The sequence below is a fragment of the Artemia franciscana genome, chromosome 17 (assembly GCF_032884065.1).
Source record: "Artemia franciscana chromosome 17, ASM3288406v1, whole genome shotgun sequence".
Classification (NCBI taxonomy): Eukaryota; Metazoa; Arthropoda; class Branchiopoda; order Anostraca; family Artemiidae; genus Artemia; species Artemia franciscana.
In genome coordinates, this window is record NC_088879.1 from 28503864 (window position 1) to 28527537 (window position 23674).

The window sequence follows — 23674 nt, forward strand, 5'->3', positions numbered from 1 at the left end:
ACCACAAAAGACACCATGAAACATTTTTTGTCAAACTGAGATTTACAGATCACCCCATAAGGCCTAATGCGCCTGGTCAACTAATTTAAGGTATTTTCCTGTAAAGATAGATAAATATTTATTGCAACAAAAGCTGCTTTGGGCAAAGCAAAAAAAATTATAAGAAATAATAGCATGTAATAACACACATAACAAATCATGATACATAACAATAACAATGAAAAAACAACAATTGCAAAATAAAAACAGACATAATAATGCACATAATTGCACAAGACTAACTCATATAGTTACACAAAGTGCTTTACATATGATAGGTAGGTACTAAACGCTTTACATCCACAAGGGTCATGGCTACAAATAAGAAGCTCTTCATGGATCACTCTTGGAACACGTTCATGTACACTTTAAGGGCACTGACTCCATCCTTCCATATTTCATTAGTCTTTTTCTACATACACATTTAGTCTTATTCTTAATATTTCATTTAGTCTTAGTATTTAGTCTTAGTATTCATTCTCACTATTCTCAATTCTCACTATTTCTCACTCATTCGATTCTCACTATTTAGTCTTAGTATTTCATTAGTCTTTTTCTACATTCTACATTTAAAAAACTAAATTGCCGTTAATTTCTTCAAATGAAGCAATAAATCATGATTTTTCAAATAGTAATTGCAAAAATAAATTACCGTTGTTAAAAAAAGGTGCAGTTCGAGGTGGGTCTTCCCTGAATATATTTGAAATATTCAGCCCAAATCTGAGTAAATATGAAAAATGTATGTCTACCTGGGACTAGATAATCTATTTTTTTTTTTTTTTTTTTCTTTGTCTAGGGGCATTGATGGATCCAGGAGGGACAGAGATGGGCGCATTTTTTAATTAAATTTAGTTTTATCAAGGGAATCTGTCCGTATTACCATAAAAGCCAACTGGGAGGATAAAATCTGGGAGGTAAAAACAAATAATAAGGAGGGGAAATTTAAAATCCTAACTTCTTTAGGCTGTCGAAATGATATTTCAGGATTGTGCTCTCACAACAGGGCCGAAAAAAAAAATATTAACTTCTTTTTACTCTCGAAAATTTGTTTTCGAGTCTTACTAAGGCACTGAGGCGACGAAATTGATATCATTACTTTTTTTGGCTGTCTGTTTTGATTTTTTGGGTTTGCTTTTTTTGCGAAGCGGGGTGGTTTTTACAACATTGTTGTTTTTAGGGGATTTGTATAATAGAAAGTAAATTATATGAGAAGTGCAAAATTATTAGTTAAAGTTTTGCAATTTGGTGAGCAAATGGTGGGCACTCTACTGCTTATTTTCATCTAATTAAAGCTCTGCATTATATGACATATCACCTTCTTTGTTCGTTCTAAAATATTAAAATAAAGGCCAAACTCTCTAGAATCTTAATTAATGTTCATGTAAGTATGTAGTTAAAACTAAGTATATAAGTCGAAATACTCCTTCAAAGTTCGGAGTGATCATTTAAGAAAAATCGATTTTCGAAAAATCGTTTATAAAAGTAGGCAATAATTATGTGCTTACTTTTTTTTATCTAGCTGGTATAGATGGGTCTCTGAATTCTCAGTTTGAATCAGTGTGATTGCATCAATTTTTTTTCAAACAAATTAATAATAAAACGTTAATAAAAAGGGGAAATTCAAAGAACTTGAGTTAACCACGGAAACGGAATACAACTACAATATTACTTCAGAATTTCTCATCTTCTCAATACCAACCAGTCACAAAATATAGTCATGTTTTCGTATAGGGATTGCATGTACTTGTCCATAAAATTGTCTAAACTGCTATATATATAGCACTGAGGATTTTATACTGGTTTTGATACATGCCATCCAATTATATTTCCACGATTAGTTATTTATAAATTAAAATCTTTACAGGACCATTCTCTTACTTAATGCTAATTCTGAGTCAAATTTCAAATTTTTATTTTTGTGCTCAACAGATATGTCAAGATTTAAACTTTGAATTGAATATCTGAAAATTTCAAGATTAAAAAAAAATTAATTAGGAATCCACCACAGATTTAAACCCCGATAATTTAAATCACCAATCTATACATATGAAATAAAAAAATAACAAGCACATAATTATTTATTTTTTAAGGAATATTTGACTCAATTAGTTTGAGGCACATACCTACATGCATCTTTATTAGAGTTCATATTTTTCTGACGATTTTGGTCTTTATTCGAAATATTTGAGGATGAATAGAAGAGGAAGCACTATGAGCTCTAAACTAACAGGACTATAGACTCACAGTATTCTAGACTGATAGGACTAGCCATTACAAACGTTCACCAAAATATTGAGGTAGACATCGACCGTGCAATAAATAGAAATGGCGGAAGTGGAAATACAGAAATAGACTCTTTCTTATAAAATTGTGAATTATGTAATTTAAGTGAAGTATGTCAAACTTTAAAAAGTGGAAGGATACACTAAGTTGTTATGAATAGTAAAATTTTTATTAGTAAATTTTTAAGATTTCGTCAAAGTTGACACTGTTTATTAAAACACTATTTTTAAAAATAAACAGTGATTAGTGAATGTTTTATTGCCTATATTTAAAACCCTCGTTTTAAATGTCTTTTATGCATTTCTATCTCCTCGTTCTGTTTTTCTTATTACACCCCTAAAAGAATTAATATTTAATCTTTAATATATCTTTTACGAATATACAAGCTATATCTCGTTATAAATATTGAATATACATGCTAAATGTTTTGACCTATACAATTTGTCACAAAGAGTACATAACCTCAAAAGATGGTTCAAAACTGATTTTTATTGACAATAAAAAGCTTAATCACTCGCTATAGCGGTCAAGAGTGCAAAGGCAAAAAATTATACAGAAAATATTAAATATCATATTTTTTTATACATGGCGAACAGTTTTTTTATTTTTCCTATGGCAGGATTCTTTTTATAACTTACCATTTTTTATGTCAATATTTTTATACCATATTTATTTCAGCAGATTTATTAAATCTTTAACCTTCACCAGATTTTAGATTAAATTTACGACTATTTCCACTACCTACCTACGACACATAATTGTCGAGGTTGCTTTTAAATTGCAAGTATTTGTTTGTTCGTAAGTTTATCGAAGCAACCGCCCCCCTTCTAAAGAAAATCCTGGATCCACCCCTGTCTTGGGGGGTGGCCCTCCTTGTATTGTTGTTAACAAATTGGTCATAGTATAAGAGGAAATATGAATGATGCCAATTTTCATAATGACATAATTGGAATATTTAATGATTTTGACTATTTCTGAACTCCCATCCCCAATTCCTTGTTGTAGGACTAGACTATACACAAATTCAAAACTTTCACAGGAAAAATTGAGAGAGCCTAAAACCAATCAGATTTGATAAAATAAATTTCAAAGGGGAGGTACCTGTTTTATCCTCAACTTATTTTCTAATAGTACACTATGCCTTTTTTTATGAGCACAGCCTTCAAATGGTGGCTGGGTTGCAGGGTTTTGGAAAATTAATTAGTTCAAAAAGTTTATTTTATTATTATCTTTCATTTTTCTAATATGACCATATTTTAGAATTGTATATGCACAAAATAGTTTAAAGCTCATAAAATTCTTTTGGCACAAGCTGTTTGGCTGCTTATTTTTATGCCCCTTCTGATACAGAAAGGGCTTGTGACTTTTTATTTAGAGATTGGGTATTCTCAACCATAGAAAGTTATCTTTAGGGTTTTTTGCTTGATTATACAAAGCTGAAAATTTGTATGTTCTTCCTATTTCAACTAGACTCTCTCACCTTGGTTCGAAAGACTATCCCCTGTCTCAAAAGTTAACCCTGGCATCTATTCTTATGACTAATATATCACCAAATTGCATAATATTTTGTGGAGGGGTCTCATATAGTGACGAAGATCAATAAGATTATAATAGATAAAAACCAGAATGGAAAATCTATTTCATGATATCTCTTTTGCTCTCTTTACCTATCTTAATTGTGTTTTATCTTTAAAATTTTTTAACAATTATATACTTTATTTATCATACTTCAAATATTTTTGCCTTTTGTGGTGTTCATGTTGTGTTTTTTTTTCAGGTCCATCCTGTAGCACTGTAAGCCAAACTTCATCCCCTGGTAGTAATAGTGCTAAGTCAAAAGCAGAAAACAGAGCAGAACAAGCAGCATCACCAAGACAAATGGACATGACGCCCTCGTATGTCCAGCGTCTTTTATTCTGCAGCCTTTGCAGTGCAAGATTCACATCTCCTATTACACTACAGCAACATATTTTTTCTTCACACAATGCTGTTGATGCATTGCGACTTTACTACCCCTCATTTGTGAGATACCCAGCTTTAAACGGAATCCCATCCGAAATCACCAAAGATTCACTCGGTGAGCCCCAGTTGACTTGCCCACAATGTCCTCTGTCTTTTTGTGATGTTGAGAGCTACAGCATCCATTTGAAAAGTCATTGGGAAACAGCTTTAAGGATGACACAAGGCTTGTATCCACAGAGAATAGCTTGCACTGAATGTGGATTAGACATGGCAGGGTTCAGTTCCAGTCAAGCTGACGCTCATGCTGCTTCCCATATTTTAACAACTTCTGTTGAATACGGCTGCCAAGCTTGTGTAAAAACGTTTGCTAAGCCAGATGAGCTGCAAAAGCACTTGCTAGATATACATGCCCATCATTTATTTAAATGTTCTCTTTGTGAAGAGGTTTTTGATTCAAAGGTTGCAATTCAAGTGCACTTCGCTGTAAAGCACAGTGATGAATGTAAAGTCTACAGATGCACGGTGTGTCCAGTAATATGCAAATCGGAAACTGAATTTACTCTTCATGTCAAAACATCTCACTCCCCAATGCCGAGTTTTCGATGCACAATTTGTGCTGAAACTTTTTCAGTAGAGTTTCTTCTTGAAAGGCATATTCAAACAGAACATGGTATTCACCCTGGCTATGGGTACCAAGCTCAATTCAAGTGTGAAACCTGCCATGAGCAATTTACATCAACCGCTATGCTTTTACTCCATATTCAATCAACTCATTCAGAAATTAGACCTTGCTCCGTCTGTGGTGAAGTTTTCCGAAGTTACAGTGAATTAGAGAACCACATAAAATTGCACCATGCAATGAATAATTCTACGACTCGTATTAAGTGCAATATATGTGATGATTATTTTGGGTCTCCATTTGAGTTGGCTGAACATAAGCTGAAACACTATAAAAATCAGGGCCAACCGCAATGTTCAAGCTGTAAGGCTGTGATTACAAACAGGGATGATTTTAAAAGACACACAAATTTGCATGTTGGTGAAATGCCATTTTTGTGTATTATTTGCCGACAAAATATTGGGTCTGTCCCGGAGCTCGAGCTCCATATGCAGTTTCATATCCAAAGTGAAAGCAAGCCTGTAAGCTGTACGCATTGTAGCTCAAAATTTTCAACGGAACAAGAGCTAAGAGAGCATAGTTTTTCTCATCTTCTTGTGGGGAAAACTCCAGAATGTATGCTTTGTAAACAGAGTTTCGAAAATGTAGTCCAGCTGCAGCTGCATTTAATAGAGCATTCACATGTTGACTCAGCGAGCTATCCCTGCAGCGTCTGTAGTGCGGTTTTCACCCAAGGGATGTCCTTGCAGAGACATACCATTGAACATGACCTATCTAGCCGTCCTTATACTTGTAATGACTGTGGCCTTAAGTTCTTCTTTTCTTCTGAGCTAGAGCACCACGCAACGTCTCATAAACAAAAAAGTCCAAGAGAATTCAGATGTGAAGAATGTTATCAGTGTTTTCCATCATTGTCTATGCTGAGTCATCATAGATTAATTCATGATAATGTGTCAAGTCCTGTGAAATGTCCAGAGTGCTCTGCTACATTTTCTGAAGGCTCAACAATGATAATGCATTTTAAGAATGTTCATGAAGCCCTGGCAAAAGAACCAGAATCGAAGGAGTTCAAATGTGAGCACTGTGGAATGGATTTCCCGTGTCTTTCAAATCTGCAGGGTCATGTCAAACTCCATAAATCTGATACCTGCTTTCGTTGTGATGTCTGCTCAAAACTTTTCGGTGAGCAGAGAAACCTTCAGACGCATATGAGAATTCACAGTGGTGAGCGACCTTATGGATGCAGAATGTGTGATAAGCGTTTTGCTCGTAAGGAAAATCGAAAGGCGCATGAAAAGTCACACACAGGAATCAAACCGTTCACCTGTTCGGTTTGCTTGCGTGCTTTTACTCGCAAATGCCACTTAAGGGAGCATAAAAAACTTCATGAAAGAACTAGTCAATCCCCTGAAGAAATGAATATATCAACTGATGACAGTGATGAGGAAGTAAACGTCGATGATGTTTGAATTTATGATTTTACCAGTGACTCGCAATTATTTATTATTACTTTGACGTCGAAGTTTCTAAATTAAAACTATTAATTTTAATTGTTTTCCCGTGCAAACAATAGAATTTTTTTATTGAAAATCACATTGTGAAATCGATCATCGAATTAAAATAATTCAGTTTTTTATGAGATTTGTTCACTCAATGGAACTAGTCATTAGTTGTATTATTCTAAACAAAAAATAGAAACTGAGTCTTTCATAAGCTCTTCTGGTCAAACACGCTTTCAATTTCTTAAACTTTAGTTTCAGACATTGATTAACTCATAAACTTATTAAGTCACATGGATATTCCGTAATATGAAAAGTAAATTAAAATGACGCAATTTTTTTCTGTAATTGATCTCTGAATGTTTGGTAAAATCTTTGGTGGTTCGATTAATCCGCTAGCTGGAAGATAAATTTTCTATCATAAGGAAAGGAAACGATCGAAAATGGGGTTCTTAAAGGCCAAATGAAAATACTGAAGAAAACACAGAAAGCGAATATTTCGAGAGAACAACCACCTCTCTTCTTCAGCGCGAACAAAATAATAAGATCAAGGAAAAAACAAGTGTGGAAAGTACAACAGAACCGATGAAAAAAAAAATGCCTAAAAATTAAATAAAAGATCAAAAATTTAAACAATTAAAATCAAATACCAAGCAAACAATAAAGTGAGTTATTCGCCAATATCCACGATTTGCTTAAAATCCAAACAAAATTGAACTGCCAAAGACGGATACTAAAGAACAACTGAGAAATAAAAGATTTTTTTCATTCACTCAAACAAACGAAGCAGCCAATTGAATAAATTGGTGAACTAGGTGACCTGATTTCTGATTTTAACCATTGCATTTCTTGTGGATACCCTTTGAGACCTAAGGGGTTGATGATGCATCTGATTATGTGATTGGGGAGTGGTTCAACATTTATACCAGTAATTTTCTATCATCAAACAGTTCGTGGTAACGAACTGTGGCAAGGAGCGATCCGGCTCAATAGTAACCATAACTAAAAAACGGAATTTTGATATCAATAGCTATATCAAAAGAATCAAATTTTAATGCCGATTTTAAATATACAAGTTTAATCAAGTTTAGTTTTACCCATCAAAAGTTACGAGCCTAAAAAAATTTGCCTTATTTTAGAAAATAGGGGTAAACAACCCCTAAAAGTCATAGAATATTAACGAAAATCACACCATCAGATTCAGAGTATCAGAGAACCCTATTTTATAAGTTTCAAGCTCCTATCTACAAAAATGTGGAATTTTGTATTTTTTGCCACAAGGCAGATCACGGATGCGTGTTCATTTGTTTGTTTGTTTGTTTGTTTTTTTGTTGTTTTTTTTTCAGGGTTTATCGACCCAGTAGTCCTAAATTCTTTCTAGAGGGCTCATTCTAGCGGAAATGAAAATTTCTTGTGCCCTTTTTAAGTGGCCAAAAAAACTGGAGGGCACCTAGGCCCCCTCACACGCTAATTATTTTCCCAAAGTCACCAGATCAAAATTCTGAGATAGCCATTTTATTCAGCATATTCAAAAAACCTTATACCTATGTCTTTGGGGACGACTTACTCCCACAGTCCCCGTGGGAGGGGCCACAAATTACAAACTTTGACCAGTGCTTACATATAGTAATGGTTATTTGGAAGTTCACAGACGTTTTCAGGGGCATTTCTAGGTTGGAGGGGGGGGTTAAGAAGAGGGGGATATGTTGGGGGAACTTTCCTAGGAGCAATTTGTCATGGGGGAAGAAAATTTTCATGAAAAGAGCGTAAAATTTACTAGCATTATTTAAAAAAAGCAATAAAAAAATTAAATATGAAAAAGTTTTTTTCAACTGAAAGTAAGGAGAAGCATTAAAACTTAAAACGAACAGAAATTATTACGCATATGATGGGCTCACCTCCTCCTAATACCTTGCTCTTTACGCTAAAGTATTTTAGTAATTTCAACTATTTATTCTACGGCTTTTGTGATTCACTGGTCATTCTTAAAAAATTGGGACAAAATTTAAGCTTGAGTGTAAAGAGCGAGGTATTGACGAGGGGGTGAACCCCTTCATATGCGTAATAAAAAGAAGATAATAGAGAATTTCGTTACGTAAGCTAATTTGTAAGTTATGTGTATCTTTTACTAATAAAAACATTCGTAAAAAAATTAAAAGTTCTAGTTACCTTTTTAAGTAACCAAAAAATGGGAAGGCAACTAGGCCTCCTCCCCCGCTCTTTTTTTCTCAAAATCATTCGATCAAAACTATGAGAAAGCCATTTAGCAAAAAAATAAATATGCAAATTTCGTTTTAATTATTCATCTGCGGAGAGCCAAAATCAAAACATGCATTGATTCAAAAACGTTCAGAAATTAAATAAAAAAAAACAAGTTTTTTTAACGGAAAGTAAGGAGCGACATTAAAACTTAAAACGAACAGAAATTACTTCGTATATGAAAGGGGATGCTTCCTCATCAACGCCCCGCTCTTTACGCTAAAGCGTTTTACTGTTTTAAAAAGTAAAGTTAAGAGAAAGAGTCAAACTTTAGTGTAAAGAGTGGGGCGTTGATGAGGAAGTATCCCCTTTCATATACGAAGTAATTTCTGTTCGTTTTAAATTTTAATGTCGCTTCTTATTTTCCGTTGAAAAACTTGTTTTTTATTATTTAATACCAGTAAAGGGCTATATTTTCAGATTTTACAAATATAGGCAAATATTATGAGTTGGTTATTTTGAGCTAGTTTTATGGATATATTAGTATTTTGCATATGCTACGAATCACTAATTTTTGTTCACTTTAAGTTTCAACTCTACTCTTTTCTTCCCTCGGGAAACATTTTTTTAATTAACTTCTGTTAGACTTTCTTAAATATCAAAGGAGCGTGACAAAAATAACTCTGTGAAACTTAGATGCCGCCACCTTTTAGGTCAACTTCAGTTTTTTCCGAATATGGCGCCAAGTTAGGTTTTAAATTACCTCCTTACCTCCATCCTCCTACCTCCCTAAGAAGTTTCCAGAAAATTATCCCAAATTTGTCATATGGATAACAATTTCAAAGGTTATTTAATCCGTCAGCTTAAGTGCCACTCTATTTGTTTCCACTGAATATGGTAAGCAAGATCCACTCGCTTACCGAATAGCATCAGGAGAACTTGCATAGAAAGCACCACCTATAGCAAAAATAGGCATAAACTATAAAACAGCAAAAACAAAATGTCTTTGGCTCCCCGTACGTACAGTATGCGTCCCATGTTTAAGCAATGGCTATCCATCGAATCCTGCTTCTATATTTTATTGTAAGTAAGAGAAACAAGTGAACAACACTCCGGAATTAGCTCAAGTGTCAATTTCTGAAAGTTTGAAGGTACGAATAGTACTGAAAACAAGAGCGGAGCTATTACCCCAATAAAATCTGAAGAAACATTTACGCTTTATTTTAAAGGATATGTATTTTAAACAGTGCGTTTCGATTTGTCATGACATCAAAAACGAAAGAGTTGTCAGAATATTCAAGTGTACAGTAAAGACAAATTCTTAGAGCAGGGTCTTCATCGATTCTTGATAATTTTGTTTCATCTTTTTCGACTACTTTTCAGAAGAAGAAGAAGAAGATCCTCCTGAACCATTGCTGGCACATAGGTAAATTCTTCTAAAAACCTTCACGTTGCTACAGGAAAATAATATAAATTCTGAGAATTTTTTTTGGCTAAAAACTTTTCGTTGAGATTCTTTTTTTTTCTTTTACGCATATTTAGATTATAAAATGTATTATAGAAAAGTTTCAGCGTGAAATTTCAGGGAATCTGAATTTTTTTTTTAAATGCAAATGAAACCCCAGTTATACTACAAATACAAACATAATTTAGCCACTAACAAAGTGGTAAACAGTGTAAGATTCACCTTAAGTAATCAAAATACATAAATTTGACAAATTATGTTTCAGAGATTTAAAACAAAATCCAACGAGGGCTCAGAAATTCCTCGCTTTGGCGTACTTGGATTTTTGTTATATTTGTAAAAGAATTTCCCTCCCTTTTTTGTTTTGTGGAGACTTAGAGTAGAAGCTAAATCCTATTTAGATTTCAACTACATCAGAGAAAAATTTCCACTCTAGAGTTTGCAAAAGAAATAAAGACTCGGGGTCTATTAAGGGGATCTAAATGTAGCTTGTGACTGCAATGGTATGTGTAAAGAACCTTTGAATGGTAGATCTACATAAAAAGTAAAGTTTGAGGGGGATATTTGGCAGACCTGAAATATCAACAACTTTTTGGGAGGGCTTGGGGACTTATATCCCCTTATCAGAGTCTGCATTCTATTAAAATTTCTACCCAATGGAAAAAAAAAATTTGACTGAAAATTTTTTTTGGTCTTCTCTCTCGGGAAGATTTTAGTCCGATGTTATCTCTATTCTGGGAATAGGCAATAGTAAAAAGTAATTTTGAATTTTTTTTAACATATATGGAACAGAAACCCAAAGCTACATGGACCTAAAGAAATCATAGCTTAAAAAAAAGTCCCCAAAAGAATTTGTGACATTTTTCTAATGACACAATTTCGCTGAATATTTTAGTTACCAAGGACAGTGGTTTGCTCTTTACCAGTCTGCCCCTATTACTACAACTATCTATAGGGCTGATGTCTGACTTATTAATCATAATTGTTTTCAATCTGGGAACTGAACCTTCAAGTGAGGATTTTCCACCCTGGGAATTCTGATTCTGCACTTTTCGTTTTGATCTGTAACCATTTTTAAGAGGTCTCAAGCTGAATTTCAAAACTTCTTTAAATTGGTTTCCGTAATGAATGTTAACTTTAAAATTAACAAAGAAAAATAATTATTCCTCAATTAACTTTTAATAAAAATTTTCTTTAATTTCTTTTGTAGACACACAATTTTATATTTTCACTTACTGAGGGGGACTGGGAAAATGAGTTGTCAATAGTGTGGACGGTAACCCTTCGGTTAAGGGTCTTTGACTATGAAATTTCAACAACAAACTTGTAATCTTCCCAATCATCTTCACTCCAGAAATGGTACCAATGGTTTTGGTGCAATAAGGTACTTTACCATGGTGTTATCGAGAAGAATTTCTAAAACGCATATAGATGTAAGCGTTTGCCTCTAAAGAAAAATTAAACAGGTTTCTAAAATATTGCGGTTTTGGACAAAAAACAGAAATTGAAACAAATTAGCAATACACAGGATATGATTCTTTCGGGTTTTCAAAATGCGGGCTGAAGACCTCTAATGATGTATTTTACAATCATGTTAATTACAATAACGTACTTTTTAATTGTAATCATTTTGTTGGGTTTAAAGCTCATTTGTGAATTTCATGTGAAGTTATTTCCGTCATAGGCTTTAACTTTTAAGATAAGTTTATTATTGCGGCAATAGTTACCATTCCTGAATCGGCTCTGAATGCAAATTTTTGTGAATGGACAGGTTTTCCTTCTAAAATGCGTATTTCAACTGTTAGTTGCTCTAGATGATTCTTCCTTTTATTTTTCAATTAGATTTCCCAATATGGTATTCCAAAGATGGATTTCCATCCATTAGATTTCCAAAGATCAATTAGATTTCCAAAGATGGTTCCTTTTATTTTTCAATTAGATATCCAAAGATAGTATTTATGAAATCTAGCAAATAATCAGAGAAGCTATGGGGAAGAAGCAAGGGCCCCCTGATTTCGTATTTTTACTACTAATAATGTTAAGCTATTGCTGGAACTATCACGAAAGTGTGTTGAATTTCATTTTGAACAATTCAGCTATATGAATTTGGAACGTTCTACTATAAAATTCTCTTTACGTCTAACTTAATACCGGCGCGCAAGACAAATATTTTTGTACAAAGAATTATTTTTTATTAACAATCAAAAAGAGAAAATGTATCTTCCTGCTTTCTACTCTCCAGAAAAATCTATCCAAAATATTTTAGAGGCTTTTCGCAGCCATTCTATGAATTCCAGTAAATGCAAAAAGGTAATCAGCTTTTTTTCAGTTCTGCCAAATTCTAATTACTTTTACTATTACATAGCAGGAAATTTAGGGTTTTAATAATTAAACTAAATAAACAATAAATAAAATAAATTTTAAACAAAATAATAAACCAGTTCCAAAAATTGTTGGGGGGTATATGGACTAACACCTCTTTGACTTCTTCTTCAGAAAAACAAGCCACTGGAAGTGCAGTTCTCCTCCATTCTGCAAACAATGAATATATGCAATTATGAACAATATTACACTGTTATTGATTGTGGGAAGTGCGAGTACCTGAGCTACCTGTCCCAGCAGTTTAAGGGTACTAGGCCGGCCGGTACCAATACGGCTCTTCCTACTCATTCCCGCTCTCTTCTGCACAATCAAATACTATAAATAAATCACGTACTTTTAAAAATTGACTTCTTCAAGCTTTAATCATTACTAAACAATATTTCTCCTCTTTCAGATATCATTTGCTGCCTTTAATATTTTACGATCAATTTCCCATGGCAGGTTAGAATCCAGGATAGCTGTATAAGTATTTGGAATCTTAGCCAAGGATCAGAAAAGCTTAAGAGCAATAGTCTCCTCACTTTGAGCTTGGCAATTAAATAAATCCTGGATTGTTTCATCTGCTGAAAAGCAGACTCGGCATAAAGGGGAATGATGTAGCTTCCATTTAAATAAAAAGCTATTTAGAAGAAGAGCACCTGATTTCAGCCGGTAATATAGCGTATTTAATCTTGTAAGAAATGGAGACAAAATTAATTTACTGTGATTAACATTGGATCTTTGCCTGATAATATCTCGTGTATTGAGGTCAGAGGAAGGACTAGGAGTTAACATGGAAGCCTTTACTGCCTTTATGACTTGGAGCATGTTGAAAATAAACCTCATTTCCTTTGATCTTAGGGTTAAGGAGCTGTCTTATAATATTATACAAATCCTTGTCATTAGCAATTCTAATAATAAAATAATGAAAATAGCGTAGCTGAATTTCGATAACCATAATTAATGTGGTCATGGATATTAAGCTACGCTACCTATTCTTTTGAACTTTTTAGTCTCGAACTAGCTGGATAGAAAATGTTTCTGTATATCTCTATCAGACTAACTATTTAAACATCAAATCTTTATCATTCTAATGATTATGGACCAGAACATGTATGAATTCAAGGCTTCACCAACAGGTTCTAGATCTCCTAGTATGCCACGCCAGGATTCTTCATCAGGGACATTGAAGACTACAATTGCTCTTGGGAAGACACCAATAATCCTTCACACAGGGCCATTTTACCTTCTTAAAGAGCAGCCATGTAAGTTAGCCACAACAGTAATATTTTGAGTGAAGTTATGTTGTAAGGCAGAGAAAAAGGCTAAATTTCCGTTTTAGGATAGATATCAGATAAAAAAAGAACTAGCATGGACTGGGAGAGGGGGGGGGACAATAACAGGGGCCAAATTTTAACTGTAGCCAGGGACCTAATAAGTTTGTTTTTTGATTTAAATAGGCTTTACTTAGCTCAATTAGGTTACATAGCTTAGTGGAATTTTTATAGCCTAAACTCTTTAATGCTTTCTTTTAAAGCTCTTTCTTAAAGTAGGCTTGCCTACTAATTGCTGCTTTTGAAAATTTCATTTTCAGCCCTTAAAATGATATGTATTAATATACAATGTTAAGAAAAATGGGTAAAATTCTAGTTAATTGACTTCTTGCTATCTCAGAAAAGGTTTAGGTTAGGAAAACAAAACTTTCAGGGATGGGTCTACAGGCTAAAGCATGTCCTGGGAAGGTATTTTTGAAGCAACTACCTCCACTTCTTCTACCTCTAGAGGGTCCTGACCTTTAAAAATATATGTGTTATAAAAGTGGGTAAAATTCTAGTTAATTGACTTCTTGCTATCTCAGAAAGGGTTTAGGTTAGAAAAATGAAACTTTCAGGGATGGGTCTACAGGCTGAAGTATGTCCCGGGAAGATATTTTAAAGTATTGACCTCTACTCCTCTCTCTAGAGAGCCCTGAAATTTGCCTACATGACAGGTCTATACCTATTGAAATTCTGACAAAACAAATTTTACCTTAATTTTCAGTTACTAGTTGCTTTTTCTTTGCCTTTAGTTCTGAAAATGAAATTCCTGTTATTTGAGTAGAATTTTGAGCCACATCAATGTTTTTTTTTTAATTTAGGAAATGTATTTGCATATCTTTAAAACCTTATACAATGGAATTGAGCAAAGTTATGAAGCTGAAAACAATTTTGTTTTGCTTGAATTAAGCAGAAGCTCTATTTTGCAAGGTTTCACTTTTATAACACACATATTTTTATAAGTTTTCACTTTTATAACACACATATTTTTAAAGGTCATCAAAGGTCAGGGCCCTCTAGAGAGAGAAGGAGTGGAGGTAGTTGCTTCAAAATACCTTCCCAGGACATACTTTATTCTGTAGATTCATCCCTGAAAGTTTCATTTTCCTAACCTAAACCCTTTTTGAGATAGCAAGAAGTCAATTAACTATAATTTTACCTAAAAGTGAAACCATGCAAATAGATCTTCTGCTTAATTGAAGTACAACAAAATTGTTTTCAGCTTCATAACTTTGCCCAATTCCGTTTTATAAGGTTTTAAAGATATGCAAATACATTTCCTAAATTAAAAAAAAACATTGATATGGCTCAAATTCTATTCAAATAACAGGAATTGCATTTTCAGAACTAAAGGCAGAGACAAAGCAACTAGTAACTGAACATTAAGGTAAAATGTTGTTTTGTCAAAATTTCAATTGGTATAGACCTGTCATGTAGGCAAATTTCTGAGCCCTGTAGAGGGAGAAGGAGTAGAGGTGGGTACTTTAAAATACCTTCCCAAGACGTACTTTAGCCTGTAGACCCATCCCTGAAAGTTTGATTTTCCTAACCTAAACCCTTTCCAAGATAGCAAGAAGTCAATTAACTAGAATTTTACTGAAAAAGGAATTGGTTTATTTGCAGTTTACAACATAATTTAGCAAGGTTAAAAGTGAACATATGACTTGATGCCTTTTTTATGCTTTTGGTACTGTGCACCCTTTAAGGGCTAAATCTTTTGGCTATGTCAATCATGAATCTAGGACTTGTGCTTATTTTTCCACCAAGTTTCATCCCAATCTCTCCACTTGAAGCATTTTCCAAGATTTTAGTTTTCCTCATCCAACTCCCCCCAATATCTCCAGATCCAGTTGGGATTTAAAATAAGAGCTCTGAGATACAATGTCCTTCTAAATATATGATTTCATTAAGATCTAATCATCTGTTCATAAGTTAAAAATACCTCATTTTTTCTAATTTTTCCAAATTAACCATCATCCCACTCCCTCCCTAGATGGTTGAATTGGGGAAATGGCTATTTCTAAATTAATCTGGTTTGGTCCCTGATACACCTGCCAAATTGCATTGTCCTAGCTTATCTGGAAGTGCCTAAACTAGCAAAACTGGAACCAACAGAATTTGCAATTGTTATATGTCATTTGGTAAATACTAAGTGCCATAACAACCTAATATTTGCTATATTAAAAGGGTTAGATGAAGAAAATGGAACTTTTAGGGGTGGATCTACAGACTAAAGTATGTCCCTAGAAAGTCTTTTGACATTTGTCCACATCTTCTCCTTCTAGAAAGCACTGACCTTTGGTGACCTTTAAAAATCTTTGTTATATAAAACTGAAACCTTGCAAAATAGATCTTGTGCTTAAATGAAATACAAGGAAAGTTTTTTTTTCAGTTTAAAAACTTTGCTCAATCCTAGGGCTTGGAATAAGTCCATGAAACCCCTTTTTGTGCAGAAAGTTCCTTAAGGCCCTATTTGGGAGCATGGTATATTTGAAAGCTGAAGCATGATATATTTGAAAGACCTTCTTTAGATAATATAGCTATATAGTAATTATATAGTAATTGTTGCTATATAGTAATTGTTGAGGGGGTAACTGACCCCCTTGCAAGCTTGCAAACTGAAGTCTTATGGATTGTATTTACTTGTTACTAGTCTTTTAGTTATTTTTATATATCTTTTTTCTAAGTTTGAACAAAAAGAAAATGGAAAAGCAAAGACATCTGCCTATCTCCAATGAAAATGAGTTCCTTTTAAGGGTCATGAATATGATGATTCTTAAGGGTGAATTGGCCACCATTTCTAATTCATGAGCAAAGGAATTTTTTGACCATGAACAGTAATCAAAATCCCATCCCAGTTTGGTCCCTTTTTTCACCTCTAAAAGTCCCTTGACAGGTCATGAAGTCTCTTTTCTAATGAGCAGGAATCATTCCACATTTTCAATTTGAGTATCAATTCAGGTATATTTCCTAGTAGATGCAAAATTGCCCAAGTAATTCTGTTGTATAAACAAGGTGATAAATCAGATGTAAGTAATTATTGTCCAATTGCAATTTTATTGCCATTATCTAAAGTGTTTGAAAACTTTTCAAAAGACAGTATTTCTAGCTATCTGGATAAAATGAATTTCTTTACCAAATATCAATTTGGATTTATGGTAAACAGTTTGACAGAATATACAGTTGCAGCTCTTTTATTATAAATAAATGATTTTTTAGATGATGATTTCCATGTGGCTACTGTTTTCTATGATATAAAAAAAGCATTTGACACTTTAAATCATGAAATTCTTCTTGACAATATAATAAATTCCAGCATAAGAGGGAGAGGATTACAAATTATTAAATCATACCTGTGTGGATGCAAAGTCACAGTAGATATAAGTGAAAAAAAATGACTAATTTAAAAAGTCTTATTGATATTGGTGTCCCCTAAGGCTCAGTATTAAGTCCAATTTAATTTTTGATTTATATTAATCATCTTCCATGAAATTTACAAGAGAAGATTAGCCATGCAATTCTATTTGCAGAAAAGACAGCTATAAAAGTTAAAGCTAGGGATTCATCAACATTGATTGAAAATTTGACTATAAGTGTTACGTCAGTTAATCAATGGTTTGTTTCCAATAATCTAGTAACAAATTTTACAAAAACCAAAATTTATGGTTTTTGGTCATTCAAAACATGCCACTCAAGAGATTTCTTGTCAGGAGCATCAGGTTGGTGATTAAAAAAAATTGTAGGGTCCAATAATATTGTTATTTAGGAGTTTTTCTTGATCCCCTTTTGTCAGTTCATAATCTTATTGAGTATTTAAGATTAAAACTTGCTCAAAATATTGGGTTGATGTATTATGTGAAGAATATTTTTCCATTTACCATATTAAAAATAATTTACCACTCTCTAATTGCTTCTTATTTGAATTGCTGCTCAGTTAGATTTAAAAGATATATACGAGTATTAAATACTTCCATATTACATTTTAAAATCCAAAATTCTAAAAATTATTTCTATGATAAATCTCTGTTAATTATACTTCCTTGTTCAGATTGTCAGAGGTCTGGGATGTACTAAATTCCTTTTATAAGTTCTGAAAGGTCAAGGTTTTCGATTAGGTACCAAATACCCTTCATTGCTAACAATTATAAGCTGAATGATAAAATTCTGTTTGATCCATCCCAAAAATCTCAGCTAAATTTAAAAAAGCAAATATTAAAGATTGTTTGCTAAAATTTTGATTATTCACCATTGATGATGGGAAATTAAATTATTTGATCTTTTTCTTTGTGTGTTTTGTTTTTGTGTCCCTGTGCTTGGGATGGCCTCCCACACCTCTCCTGCCCAATATTTATTTATTTACTTATCCCTGTTGCTTCTCTTTAGTGTGTTTTTTCTATTTTGTTTGTTTTTTGCCGTGTTAACTTTTGGAATTATGATTATGATGAGATTTTGATGTTTTTTCTATGTTTTTGCACTGTCCCAGCCTTACAAGCTCTGCTCTCTGTTGGGACATAATATTGTTTTTGTATTTTTAAGTTGAATAAAGAAAAAAGTTAAAGTTGAAGTTGAATCTTTGAGTTTTCAAAGATCTGCAATTAGATTCCCTAAATTAAAAAAAAAATCAATAAATTTGTATAAGAAACTGTATGATGAGAAAAAATTGCCGTCTGTAGCTTATTCAAGAATGGTAATTTTTATTTTCCTTAATCTTAATAGTAAAATGTTATTTTGAGAACCAATTTGCAGGAACTTTTAAGAAGAGTTGACAATCTGTAATATTTTAATGTAATGTAGATTTTTTTGGCGGCATTTTAGCGATTTTGGCGATATTTCTATTTTTTTTTTTTTTTTTAATGTAGATTTTTTTTAATGTAACAGATGCTTTGCAACAAATGGCTTTGGACTGCTACAGCATAATACACCTGGCCACAAATATCAAATGCAGATTTGGTCAGCTAAAAATAAATAATCATATTGAGGAGGTGTGTAAAGCCAATTTTAATATAGTAGATGAAAACTCAACTCAACTTTTTCTTTATTCAGCTCAAAAAATACACAAACAATATTATGCCCCAACAGAGAGCAGAGCTCGTAAGGCTGGGACAGTGCAAAAACAGAAGAAAAAACATCAACATCTCATTGTAATAATGGTTTCAAAATATAATATGGTAAAAGACAAACAAAATAGAAAAAAAACTCATAAAAGATAAGTAAACAAATAAATATTGGGCAGGAGGGGCATGGGAGGCCGTCCCAGACACAGGGACACAAAAACAAAACTCACAAATAAGAAGATCAAATAATTTAATCTCCCATCATCAATGGTGAATAATCAAAATTTTAGCAAACAATCTTTAATATTTGCTTTTTTAAATTTAGCTGAGATTTTTGGGATGGATCAAACAAAATTTTGTCATTCAGCTCATAATTGTTTGCAATGAAGGATATTTGGTACCTAATCAAAAACCTTGACCTTTCAGAACTTACAAAAGGAATTTAGTACATCCCAGACCTCTGACAATCTGAACAAGGAAGTATAATTAACAGAAATTTATCATAGAAATAATTTTTAGAATTTTGGATTTGAAAATGCCATATGGAAAGTATTTTATATTCGTATATCATTTAAATCCAACAAACTTAAGAAGAGGAATAATGTTTTAGTCTCCAACACATTTTCAAGTTTTGAAGGTCAATGTAAGAAATTTCCAAGTATTCTTATTGCCCTATTTGTAGTACCTGCAAGGGTTTTATATGCTTCCAAAATGTATTAAGATATACAACTGAGCAATAATTCAAATAAGAAGTAATTATAGAGTGGTAAATTATTTTTAAAATTGTAAAAGGAAAAATATTCTTCACATGGTACATCAACCCAATATTTTGGGCAAGTTTTAATCTTAAATACTCAATATGATTATGAAGTGACAAAAGGGGATCAAGAAAAACTCCCAAATAACGATATGATTGGACCCTACAAATTTTTTGATCACCAACCTGTAGCTCCTGACAAGAAATCTCTCAAGTGGAACGTTTTGAACGACCAAAAACCATAAAATTAGTTCTCTTAAAAATTGGTACTAAATTATTAGAAACAAACCATCAATTAACTGAGGTAACACTTATAGTCAGATTTCTGATCAATGTCGATGAATCCCTAGCTTTAACTGTTATAGCTGTATCATCTGCAAATAGAACTTCATGGCTAATATTCTCATGCAAACCCCGGGGAAGATCATTAATATAGATCAAAATTAAAAGTGGACCTAATACTGAGCCCTGGGGGACACCAATATCAATAAGACTTTTAAATTAGTCATTTTTTCACCGACTTTTACTGTGATTTTGCGTCCGGTTAGGTATGATTTAATAATTTGCAATCCTTTCCCTCTTATGCTGGAATTTATTATTTTGTCAAGAAGAATTTCATGATTTAAAGTGTGAAATGCTTTTTTTATATCATAGAAAACAGTAGCCACATGGAAATCATCATCTAAACAATCATTTATTTCTAATGAAAGAGCTGCAACTGCTTGTTCTGTCGAACGGTTTGCCCTAAATCCAAATTGATATTTGGTAAAGAAATTTATTTTATCTAAATAGCTAGAAATCCTTTCTTTTAAAATTTGTAAAAACACTTTAGATAATGGTGATAAAATTGCAATTGGACGATAATTACTTACATCAGATTTATCGCCTTGTTTATACAACGGAATTACTCAGGCAATTTTCCATTTATTAGGAAATATACCTGAATTGATACTCAAATTGACAATGTGGATAAGTGGTTCAAAAATAACTCCGGCAGGCTCTTTAACAAATTTGTTGATAATTCATCATGTCTCACTGAATTACCGTTTTTTATATTTTTGATAATCTTATGGAATTCCTGCTGAAACAATCGGATATTCCTGCTGAAACAATCGCTTGACCAACACCAGCAAAATAATCACTAAACATATTAGCAACATCTTGCGGTTCTCAAACTTCTACACCATTTGTATTAATTAATACCTCAGGATGTGATAACTTTTTATTTTTTCCAGTTTTCTCCTTAATTAAATTCCAAGTTTTTCGAGGAGAATCAGAATTTTTAAATGCATTTTCATAATACACTCTTTCATTTTCTCTAAGAATCCTTACTAACAGATTCATATAGTTTTTAAAACGTATTATATTTCTTTCAGTGGGATACTTCATTTTAATTTTATATAAGCGATTTTTTTCATTAATATACCACAAAAGCGATGCATTTACCCATGGTTTTCTTGGTGTATGCCTCGTTCCTTTCAGATTTCTATACGGGCAAAATTTATCAAGCTTCTCAGTCAATATATTATAAAAGTTATCTAAGGATTGATCCGGATCCATTTCATCAATTACTGAACTCCACCCTACATCACCGAGTGCTTCTTTTAATTTTAACAATTTTTTTCCCCAAAGTTTTGGTTTTCTTGGTGTATGCCTCTTTCCTTTCAGATTTCTATACGGGCAAAATTTATCAAGCTTCTCAGTCAATATATTATAAAAGTTATCTAAGGATTCATCCGGATCCATTTCATCAATTACTGAACTCCACCCTACGTCACCGAGTGCTTCTTTTAATTTTAACAATTTTTTTTCCCCAAAGTCTCCTCGCTTTGGCGACTTCTTTTCATTATACGGGAAATATCGCAAAAAATCAGCCATAAGTATGCAGTGATCAGATGAATTATTAGGAATGACATATGTACTATTTACGCTAAAGTATTTTTAGTAATTTCAACTATTTATTCTACGGCCTTTGTGATTCAGGGGTCATTCTTAAGGAATTGGGACAAAACTTAAGCTTTGTTGTAAAGAGCGAGGTTCTGCTGAGGGAATAAACCCCCTCATATACGTAATAAAAACATACGAATACAAAAGTTCTTTACGTAAGCTAATTCGTAAGTTATGTATATCTTCTATCTATATAAAAATTAGTTGTCTGTGTGTGTGTGTGTGTCTGTCGAGTGACGTCATGTTTGTGTGTCGACTGACGTCATGTTTTCGACTGACGAAATTACAGACCGGGACATCGGGACACAAATGACGACCGGGACACCGGCACATAGGGAATATAAATGACGACCGGGACACTCAAAGAGAAAGCGACCGGGACACAAGGAATGTTCGATTAGCAATCACCATCAACAAAGCACCAGGACACAAATGACAACCGGGACACAGGGAGTATAAATGACGACCAGGACATAAGTAAAAAAAAAACTAAAAAAACTAAAAAAAAGGTAAAAACTACAAGAAAACTAAAAAGAAAAAAAAACTAATAAAAAAATAAAAAAATAAAAAATAAAAAAAATAAAAAAAAAAATAAAAAAAACTAAAAATAAAAAAACTAAAAAGAAAAAAAAAACTTAAAAAAAAACTAAAAAAAAGTAAAAAGCAAAAAAAAACTAAAAAGAAAAAAGGGGAAAAATACAAAAATTTATTTCATCATATACCATTTCAAAAACGAATGTATATACAGACCGGGACACCGGGATACAAACGACGTCCGGGACACAGGGAATATAAATGACGACCGGGACACAGGGACACAACTACAACAGGGACGCAGGGGGGCACAGGGGGATATATAAATGACGACGGGGACACAGGGAATGTTCGATTAGCAATCACCATCAACAAAGCTCAAGGGCAATCATTAGAATCATGAGGTATAACTAAAAAAACTAAAAAAGGTAAAAAACTAAAACCTAAAAAAAAGACCAATTCAAAAACGAATGTATATACAGACCGGGACACCGGGACACAAATGACGACCGGGACACAAGGAATATAAATGACGCCCGGGACCCTCAAAGAGAAATCACAGACTGGGACACCGGGACACAAATGACGACCGGGACACAGGGAATATAAATGACGACCGGACACAGGGACACAACTACAACGGGGACGCCGGGGGGCACAGGGGGATATATAAATGACGACGGCGACACAGGGAATCGTCGATTAGCAATCACCATCAACAAAGCTCAAGGGCAATCATTAGAATCATGAGGTATAGATCTGAATACGGATTGTTTTCCCATGGACCATTATATGTTGCATGTTCAAGAGTCGGTAAACCTGACAATCTATTTATATGCACAGACAATGGGACAGCAAAGAATATTGTATATTCGCAAGTTTTACGTAGTTAAAAACATATATATATATATATATATATATATATATATATATATATATATATATATATATATATATATATATATATATATATATATATATATATATATATATCTATATTCACAGGTGGGACATAGGGACACAACTACAATGGCGCGTAACGACTTAAGCGTGCGGGGGCGCTTGGCGCGAAGTTGGCGCTGTTAGGGTGGCGCGAAGCGCCACCCCAACAGCTAGTTTACTAATAAAAACGTTTGTAAAAATTTAAATGTTCTAGTTGCCTTTTTAAGTAACCAAAAAACGGGAGGGGGACTAGGCCTCCTCCACCGCTCATTTTTTCCCAAAATCATTCGATCAAAACTATGAGAAAGCCATTTAGCTAAAAAAATAAATATGCAAATTTCGTTTTAATTACTCATCTGCGGAGAGCCAAAATCAAAACATACATTAATTCAAAATCGTTCAGAAATTAAATAAAAAACAAGTTTTTTTTAACTGAAAGTAAGGAGCGACATTAAAACTTAAAACGAACAGAAATTACTTCGTATATGAAAGGGGCTGGTCCCTCCTCAACGCCCCGCTCTTTACGCTAAAGTTTTTTACTGTTTTAAAAAGTAGAGTTGTGAGAAAGTGTCAAACTTTAGCGTAAAGAGCGGGGCGTTGAGGAGGGACCAGCCCCTTTGATATACGAAGTAATTTATGTTCGTTTTAAGTTTTAATGTCGCTCCTTACTTTCAGTTAAAAAAAACTTGTTTTTTTT

General features: G+C 33.2%; 2 protein-coding genes across 2 annotated transcripts in view; both read left to right on the forward strand.

Moving 5' to 3' along the window:
- Nucleotides 1–6372, forward strand: part of LOC136037528 (oocyte zinc finger protein XlCOF6-like) — a 10207-nt gene extending 3835 nt beyond the window's left edge. Inside the window, exon 2 of the mRNA XM_065720250.1 lies at nt 4100–6372. Within this exon, the coding sequence (XP_065576322.1) occupies nt 4100–6372 (2273 nt within the window). The remainder of the gene's footprint in view (nt 1–4099) is intronic.
- Nucleotides 6373–13464: 7092 nt separating this feature from the next.
- Nucleotides 13465–23674, forward strand: part of LOC136038108 (mediator of RNA polymerase II transcription subunit 19-like) — a 37749-nt gene continuing 27539 nt past the window's right edge. Inside the window, exon 1 of the mRNA XM_065721123.1 lies at nt 13465–13692. Coding sequence (XP_065577195.1) covers nt 13521–13692 — 172 coding nt within the window. The 5' untranslated portion in view covers nt 13465–13520. The remainder of the gene's footprint in view (nt 13693–23674) is intronic.